Source organism: Malus domestica, chromosome 10 (assembly GCF_042453785.1).
Source record: "Malus domestica chromosome 10, GDT2T_hap1".
In the NCBI taxonomy this organism is placed as follows: Eukaryota; Viridiplantae; Streptophyta; class Magnoliopsida; order Rosales; family Rosaceae; genus Malus; species Malus domestica.
The window spans coordinates 19,835,199-19,845,043 of record NC_091670.1 but is presented as its reverse complement, the minus strand read 5'-3'; the positions used below and the strand labels follow the sequence as shown (position 1 = coordinate 19,845,043).

The window sequence follows — 9,845 nt, the reverse complement described above, 5'->3', positions numbered from 1 at the left end:
TAAAGGAGAAGAATGCGCATAAAAAAAACTATGTACTACAGAGAGTAAGCATAAAAATTGATATATTACTTCACAACATATAACTAGAGAATATAAAGTTTGGAAGTGAATTGTATAGAATATTACTACACAGTGCACAAAAGAGCACAAAAAATATCTCATGTGTATTAAAATAAATAACTAATTGTTAACACGGAACATGAAATGTTTATAACTAAATTTTATAAAAAAAATTGATTATTGACCTTTTCATCAACCAAAATACAATGGAGCCCTATGTGTTTAATCACCCATGCCTGGAAATTTCGATCTTCATATTCTACAAACACGCACTTTAATTTTGACAACTTTTTGATATGCCACCAATTGATTAAGGGGAGTTGGACCTTCGTCTTCCATTTAACCAACCCAAATCAAATACAAATTTTTTTTAATTTACAAAGAGTTTATATAGAGAGCTTAAACCACCAAAAATTATATCATATTAGTCTAGGACAATAACACAGCAATACAATTAACAACTCGAGATAAAAGAAACATTTGTTAGTTCATGTTATAAGAAAATAACCGCGTGATTCATTATTAAGCAAGAACGATCCATCTTATTAAGCAAGCATGTCAATGCATTAAAACTATTGTGAATAAGTGTCATTGACAGCACAATGTGTGACTCGTCGAGGACATGAACTCCAAAACCATAGAAATTTAATCACTTTAATTTTCACAACCTTGTTATACGATATCAATCGATCAAGAAGAGTTGGACCCTCATCTTCCAGTTTAGCTAATCAAGCCAAACAAAATTTCTGTCAATTTAGAAATAATCTATATAGAAACCTTAAAACACTAACCATATCATAATATTAACTTTTACAACTCTCAGCCAACAAAATGAAAAAGTAGGTTTGAATCATAGGCTTTAGTATGGACAGTCGGGCAGCTTCATGGCAGTTAGGGTGGAATTTGCAACTCGGTACTATAATTTATTCGGTAAGCTGAATTGGTTTGTTCTTTTGGTTGAAATATAGGATAAGTTGTATGCTAGCTGCATACTAAACGAAGCAAATTAAATTGCATAGGCACTTCACTGCATTACTCCTATTCTGAGGAATCAAAGACACACTTCATCTTCTTTTGAAGCACATAACAAAATCTCTAAAAAAACCAACCAAGGTTTAAGAAAACAAAACCAAAACTTAAACACTGACAAATTATCCAGCTGTTTTATACCACCCTTTTTTCATGAAATAAAAAACTCATCATCTTCTTTTCAAAACCATAACATAAAATAAGCAAAATATGCGGGAAAAAAAAAGAAAACGACATACCTAAAGCACAACCAGCCGGAAAACGGCAATACAACAGTTGGGAAAAATGAATAGCACTGATTCCTGAAAATACAAAACAGAACCAAATCATACACCGATAATGATAACGACGACACACAAATGAAAAAAAACACGGAGCACGGTTTGCTAAAAATAAAATCAGAATGAAACCACGCACTGGCACTCAGAATCCCAACACAAAAACAGAACTCAGTATTTTATAAGTCTCATCCCCACAAAATCCAGAGGAAACAATAAACTCTAAACCCTCAAAATCACCTAAACCCTTTTTTTTTTTTAAATGACCTTATTCTAAACACAAAATTAACCAAAAATGCAGCAAAAAATGGTACACCAAAAAACCCAGAACTAACCACAAAACGGCAAGACTTCAGACATGAAGAAATCGGCGTGCGAAGCACATGAGCAAAGGTGAGAAGGCGAACACAACAAATTGAAAACGAAAGACAAAAGCATGAAAGAGAGAAGCGGAAAAACAAAAGGAAAAAGTGAGGAGAGAATGCGATGAAAACGAAAGAAAAAGCATTAAGGCCTGTGAATAGAATAGTTCCCGATGATCAACACATGGAAGACAGAGGCTGAAAAATCAGAACAAAACCAAAAAGTAAAAGAACCAGCCTCTGAACAGAACCCCCATGATGATCAACACATGGAAGACAAAGGCCCAAAAAGCAGAGTATAACCCAAAATTAAAACAATCAGAGGCCAAGCAACAACATTTGTGGGACAGAGAAAAAAATAATAATAATTAAAAAATTAATGGCAGGACAAAGAAATTATTTAAAAAAATGGGAGTTAAATCAGTCCACATGGTTTGTGGCACAACAAACACTAAAAAATTATTAAAAACCAAGCCAACACGTGCACGAGAAATTTTTAATTGTAATGGGAATACAAATAGTACATCATGTGTTTTAATAAGAATGGTGGAAAATTTTATTTTTTAAGTTATTAACTTTTTAGCACACATATATCATCATTTGTATAGTGACACGTAGTGTACCACCTCGTGTATCATTCACACTGAAAAATCTCACACACTCTACGGGCCAAATAATCCTGATGACCAACACGTGGAACTAACACGCAACAGCAGATATAAGATAGGTTGGAACCCTAGAAAACACAACACGCACGCACGCACGGGAAGAAAAATGAGAGAGGGGCAAAATGGCCAATTCACCATTCAACCCCACTAAAGCTGAAAAAAAACATGAAGAGAAAGAGGGGTAAAACCGGGTGGGCACTGTTAATGAACAGTACCCATCCACTGAGCTTTAGTATATATAAATAAATGTCAATTTGATGTCTTTATGAAAAGCAGAATAGAATATCAAATGGAATGCTAACAAATAGGCCTGTCTGAAACTGTTTATGGAAAAGCAAAAAGGCTTTCTGCCAACTAAAAGTGGTTATGATTACGTTTGGTAAAAAATCTTAAAAATACTTTTAAGTCATTGAAGTACATTTTGAAAAAGTACTTTATGTTGCAGTCATATTTAGAATATGAATGTGATTGCGTAAATCCTAGGAGATATGGGACCGTATCTTATATTCCTATTAGGAGTAGATTACCTATTAAATATTGTAATCCTAAAGGGAAAGGTTTTTACCTATCCTATTACTATAAATAAAGGCACAATGGGGTGAATCAAACACACCTCACAATTAAATCAATCTCTCTTCTCTCTAATTGTGGGCGACCACCTCTCTCTCTCTAAACTCTATATCGTTCAATTAGATAGACCTACAACACATTATCAGCATGTTCTTGCTAGAAGCTGAGGAATTGACACATCAAAGGAGGAGGCTATCATCCACCAAATTCAAAGGCTTATTCGTTTTCTGCTAATCATGTACGCTTAAAATAAAATAAGATATTTGAAACGTCCACGAAGCATGAAAACATTCCCCAGATGCATGAACCCCTCTATGTTTATCTTTTCCTTTCGATATATATATTGTATATATTCATATATTTGTCTATATATACATTTGTTTCATGCATCGCACAATTAAATTGTTATGTGAAATTTGTGAGTCAATGTATAAAATTAAATTTGAAGCATATTTAGGGTTTCCTAAACCCTAAGGGATTTTGAAAAAAAAAAAGAAAAGAAAGGGGAATTGGACATGGTGTGGCACACCACTGCACCATCATTGTGGAAGCAGCCACCAAGCCTCGGCCTGGCACTCACCTCGGCAGGGCATGAAGCCCCATGCCCATACCACCTGCACCTTGGCCCTAGCCATGCAACCAGCCCAGATTGGTTGGGCTTTCTTCCTGGACCTGCATGCTGCAACCTCTCTAGTTGTTGGGCCTTGTGGCGTCCCGGCCTGCACCTTTTGCAGCCCGCCCATGTGGCTAGGCTTTGCCTTCCCGTATAAACCCATAGGCCAACTTGTGCTGGACTTGTCTGTGTCATCCCCTCGGCCGAAACTGAAACCCAACTGCGGCTAGGGCTTCTCCCTCACCCCTTGTGGCCTGCAGCCCATTCCCGAGGATTTTGGACCTTTCCTTTCTACTTAAGGCACCCAACTTGTGCCCCTAACCCATGGCATCAAGCCCAAATTATTTTTGGGGCTCTATTTTCTATCCAATAATATTATTTTAATATCATTTAGCTTCTACAATTGACCCTGTATGGCCCGATTTATTGAATTAATTAAAAGTGACCTGCAGTCCATTAATTTGATAATGAATCCAAAATTATTGACCTGAAAATCACTTTTGGACATTAACGATTCAATAATTTATTTTTATACTTTGAACCATCACATACTTTTGTAGTAATGAAGCTATCACACTTGAGTTCCCGAAGAACCTCAAATCCACTATATTCAAATTAGTATATTATATTCTATGTTTCTTGCAGGAACCTCTCATATCATAAAACTAAATTGAACCTGTATTTTCAAATTTAGTGCATTTGAAACCTGAAGTTTTCATTCAAAACATACCACATGAAACCTGTAGGTTTCATGCATAAATTAAACCAATACATGTATATAGAACCTGTATGTTCTACGATATATGTTTATGGCTTACCATATGACTACTCATGTTTTTCCCTTTGTTTTAGGGACATGTCGAACTTGAACAAGCTCGATTTCTCCGCTCTAGAAGTCTCTGGAAGAAACTATCTGAAGTGGGTTCAAGACCTGAAGCCCCATCTCACTGCAAAGGGCATTAGAGCCATAATCAAGGCACCTATCACCGACAAACCTGTTGACGAAGCTCAGAAGGCTATTGCAATGATCTTCATTCAAAGACACAATCATGATGCACTGCAGACTGAGTATCTTGTTGAGGAAGACCCATGCATCCTCTGGCTTGCTCTGGCCGATTGTTTCAATCACCAGAAATACATAAACTTGCCTGAAGCAAGACACGATTGGCAGCATCTTCGCTTCCAGGACTTTAAGTCCGTGAATAAATACAACTCTGAAGTTTGTAGAATCCGTTCTTTGTTGAAATTCTGCAAAATGGAACTCACCGAATCAGATCTCCTGGAGAATACCTATTCGACCTTCCATGCAACCAATATTGTCCTGCAGCAACAATATAGGGCACAGAAATTCACCAAGTTCTCAGATTTGATCTCTGCTTTACTTTTCACTGAAAAGCAGAACCAGCTTTTGATGAAGAATCATCAAGCTCGACCCACTGGCTTGAACGCCGCACCTGAAGCGCATACGACCTATTATAGCAGCCATAAACGACGAAAAAATCTTCGTGGCCGTGGCAATAGGCAGCAAGCCCAACCACGGGCCCAAGGTCAACAGAGTGCCGCACTTAAAGGAAGAAATGTGACCCAGTAGAGTCCACCACTCGCCTCTAAGGCCCTAAACTTCAAGAATAAGGGCAAAGTTCCTGTTTAGCTTGCTTCTACTAAACTGGACATGTTCTATCGTTATGGATCAAATGATCATTAGTCACGCATACGCAGAGCTTCCCCTGAGGCTATTGACAAGTATCATTCCCATCATGAGTCTAACTTTGCATACGTGGATCGTCCGGAAGATGCAACTACATCAATGGAGATATCAAATTTTCAGGAGGCGTCAGCACCTATAGATGAATAAATTAGACATGTTTTTAGGGTGTATACCCCTAGTAGTCCACGTTCCGGAAGAACATTGCTGAGTTTTAAAGATATTCGAGATAATCAATATCATCTTGAAACCACTGAAGATCATGGTTCTGAATTTCTTTGTATCACTTCGTATGAATATGGCCAGAAGCATATTCACGAGAAGTTGGAACACTTGCTGAGTGGGTTGTACATCACAACCATTAGCGGCATAGAAGCCCACAGTGTGGCCAGCCCTATGTCTGAGTTCCAGGACACGTTGTTGCTTTGGCATGACCGTTTAGGACATCCTGGACGTGACATGATGTACTGTATCCTCAAATTTTCACACAGGCATAAGTTACATCCCTATGTTGGAGTTCCACCATGCAAAGCATATTCTTTAGGGAGGTTGAATACTCAACCCTCATATACAAAGATTATTCACGACCTCCCTAAATTTCTTCAAAGGATTCAAGGGGACATTTATGGACTTATCTAACCAACATGCGGACCGTTTAGATATCTTATGGTGATGGTTAATGCATCGACATGATAGTCACATGTTTGCTTGTTGTCCACACGCAACGCCACGTTTGCTAAACTCCTAGCTCAAATTATTAAGCTAAGGGCTCACTACCCTGATTATTCGATCAAGTCAATTCGACTGGATAATGCTAGAGTGTTTACGTCACAGACTTTTGATGATTATTGCATGTCAGTAGGGATTGATGTGGAACATCCTATGCCCCATGTTCACACCTAAAACGGCCTGGCAGAAGCTTTCATAAAGTGCCTTCAATTGATATCTTGGACTTTGGTTATGAGAACCAAACTACCGGTATCTGCCTAAGGCTATGCAATATTGCACGCAGCTATGTTGGTCCGCATGAGGCCCACCGCTACCCAACCACATTCATCGTTACAGTTGGTCACTGGATACGAGCTTGACGTCTCCAATTTACGGGTGTTTAGGTGCGCCATTTATATGCCAATAGTGCCGCCACTGCATACCAAAATGGGTCTTCAGAGAAAAATGGGAATCTATGTCGGTTATGATTCGCCATCAATTGTTCGATACTTAGAACCCTTGACAGGAGATCTCTTTACCTCACGTTTTACGAATTGTCACTTTGATGAGACAGTCTTCTCGTCGTTAAGGGGAGATAAGCATGTTAACGTTCCAGTAGAACGCCGCGAATTGTCGTGGTATTGTCCCACTATGTCTCATTTAGATCCCCGCACTGCCCAATCTGAAACTGAGGTGCGGCGAATTATAGATCTTCAGAGCATTGCTTAAAGCATGCCGGATACTTTTAATGATCTAACAAAGTTGACAAGATCACATATACCCGCTGTAAACACATCTGCAAGGATAGATGTACCCCGTGTACATCAACAACCCGCCTGGGAAGGTTGAACTATCCCCGAAGGTGGGGAGGCCGCACCCTCCAAGTGGCAAGGTACATTGGCGGCTAGCCAATCACCTACTCCGACCCTGGAGCGTGGTAGACCCCTTGGTTCAAAGGATTTACAACCCCGAAAGAGGAAAATGGCATCAACTAGTGACCTTAGTTTGAATCCGACCATCGCTCACTTATCCGTTCCAACGTATAAGGTTATTCTAGATTACGGTGATGCTTCAGACGAAACATGCTGGCCTCCCAAGAATCGTGAGATTTCGGTCCATTACATAGTATTGGATGAGGTTTGGAATAAGAATGAGATGATCGTCGATGATGCATTCTCATACTCAGTAGCTACTGACATCATGCTTAACAATGACATTTGTTTGTACCATACTTAAGGCCTCCGTATTTAGACCTCGTATAAATACTCGAGGGACTCAAATGTAATTATGTAATAAATGGAGGGGCAAATATGTAATAAGTAAGGAGCCCTTATTCTATAAAAGGGCCTCCTCACCCTCACAAACCTCAAGCTTCACATTCCCAAAGAGAAACTCTCATCCTCACAGACAGAGAGCTCTCTCAAACTCTTTATTTCTCTAGGGGACTCTCTCTCACCCTTGTAATCCATACATACAGTTAGAGAGAAACAATATCAACATCACCATGGATGTAGCCCAAACATTGGGGTGAACCACGATACATTTTGTGTTCTTTACTTTCTTGCAGATTCACGGTCGGATTTATGTTGTTCCAAGACCCTTTTGGTTTTGTGCATCAACAACATTAAACAACGTTCTGTTGATGAATGCTGACGTAGAATCGGTTGGTCAAACTGGAAACAAGCAATCCAGGTCGAACTAGATTCGCTCGCGAAAGGTAAGGTATTTGGACCTATCGTTCCTACACCACCATGCGTGAAGCCTGTTGGTTACAAGCGGGTTTTCGTGAGGAAACGTAATGAGAAGAATGAAATAGTGCGATATAAAGCACGCTTTGTAGCGCAAGGCTTCTCTTAGCGCCCTGGGATTATTACGAGGAGACGTATTCCTCCGTAATGGACGTTATAACATTTCGCTACTTAATCAGTTTGGTAGTTTTCGAAAAACTGAATATGCAACTTATGGACGTGGTAACCGCGTATCTCTATGGGGATCTAGATACGGAAATATACATGAAGTTCCAGAAGGACTTCCATTGATTGGTACAAATAGTTCTAGACCACGGAACACTCTCTCAATTAGGTTGAGGAGGTCAATCTATGGATTGAAACAATCTGGGTGGATGTGGTATAACCGTTTGAGTGAATATTTGACAAGTCAAGGTTATGTGAACAACGAACTATGCCCATGCATGTTCATAAAGAAGTCACATTCCAGATTTGCAATCGTTGCAGTTATGTCGATGACATGAATCTCATTAGGACTCCTGTAGAGTTTGAGAAAATTGCTGCACACTTGAAATTGAAATTTGAGATGAAGGATCTTGGGAAAACTCAATATTGCCTCAGCTTGGAGATCAAGCATTGTTCAGATGAAATCCTAGTACAACAATCGAACTACACCCAAAAGGTGTTGCATCATTTTAATGAGGATAAAGTAAAGCATTCGAGTACACTCATGGTCGTTCAAACTCTAGATGCTAAATGAAATCCCTTCCATCCAAAGGAGGATGAGAAAGAGATTTTGAAACCTGAAGTTTCTTACCTAAGTGCAGTTAAGCCTTTATTGTACTTGGCTCAGTGCACTAGACCTGACATCTCATTCGCTGTGAATCTATTGGCTAGATACAACAATGCGCCACACGCAAGCACTGGAATGGTGTTAAAGACATTTTCCCCTACCTTAAGGGTACTACGGATTTGAGCTTGTTCTATACTCGCTGGTAGTTCTCTTATTTAGAAGATATGTATAACTCAGGGGGAGTATCTAGAAGCATACTCACATGATCTTAAATCACTATTTTTCCTACGATTAGGAGCATTTTTTCCATTGAGTTTTTGCTACCTAACGAGGTTTTAATAAGGCACCCATCCTGGGATGATCATATTCCGAGGAGTTCACTACCTTCGTCTAGTTTGACATTCGTTTTAGACATTATGCATACTTTTCATTTTTCTCCTTAGTCTATGGGTTTTCCCATGCCTTGGGTTTTACCATAGCGATGTTTTGTGAGTTTTACTACAAATGTATACTTCACTTAAATTTGAGACTCGTGATCACCCGTTGTGCCAATGACTGCATTAACTATTCTACTTTATCTATTGAAGATCTGATGCGATGGTTTGTTTAGCATTTATACACTCAAGGGGGAGTGTTGTAATCATATTTAGAATATGAATGTGATTGTGTAAATCCTAGGAGATATGGAAAAGTATCTTATATTCCTATTAGAAGTAAATTACCTATTAAATGTTGTAATTGTAAAGGGAACAGTTTTTACCTATCCTACTACTATAAATAAAGGTACAATGGGATGAATCAAACACACCTCACAATTAAATCAATCTCTTTTCTCTCTAATAATGGCCGGTCCCCTCTCTCTAAACCCTAGATTGTTCAATCAAATAAGCCTACAACACTTCAAAGATTTTTTTTTTTTTTGAAACACTTGTATTTTTAGTAATCTCAACGTCTTTCAAATAAAACCGACTTTTTTTTTTTGCCAAAATAGATGTATAGGAGGCTATATTCCCCCAAAAGCCATATGTTTTTTCAAACAACACCGCTAATGCGAACTTCAATCTTGATTTTCTTTTGTGTCGGAACTTCAATCTTGATTTGGATTTTAAGATTAGACCCAACTTGAAAACACTATTCCACTCATGCAAGTCTCGTGCTTTATTAATAGAACAATGGATGCAAAACTATTTGGACCCAAAATGACATTTTGGGCCGAGTTCATAGTTGTTCTCAACCTAATAAAAAGTGTTAGGATTATTCTCACCATAGGCCTCGCCCAATACAATCTACTACGGATATTGTGCCCAGTAATAATCTGAACGTGATAAAAAA

The 9,845-nt window shown here is 38.7% G+C and overlaps 1 protein-coding gene across 1 annotated transcript; it reads left to right on the top strand.

Annotated features, from left to right (window-relative positions):
* Positions 1–4,436: 4,436 nt before the first annotated feature.
* LOC139188594 (uncharacterized) lies at positions 4,437–5,171 on the top strand. Its single transcript, XM_070806206.1, has one exon. The coding sequence runs from the start codon at positions 4,437–4,439 to the stop codon at positions 5,169–5,171; it is 735 nt and encodes a 244-aa protein (XP_070662307.1).
* The last annotated feature ends 4,674 nt before the right edge of the window (positions 5,172–9,845 follow it).

Coding starts and splice junctions, on each gene's coding strand:
- LOC139188594 (XM_070806206.1), top strand. CDS start 4,437: ATGTCGAACTTGAACAAGCTCGATTTCTCCGCTCTAGAAGTCTCTGGA.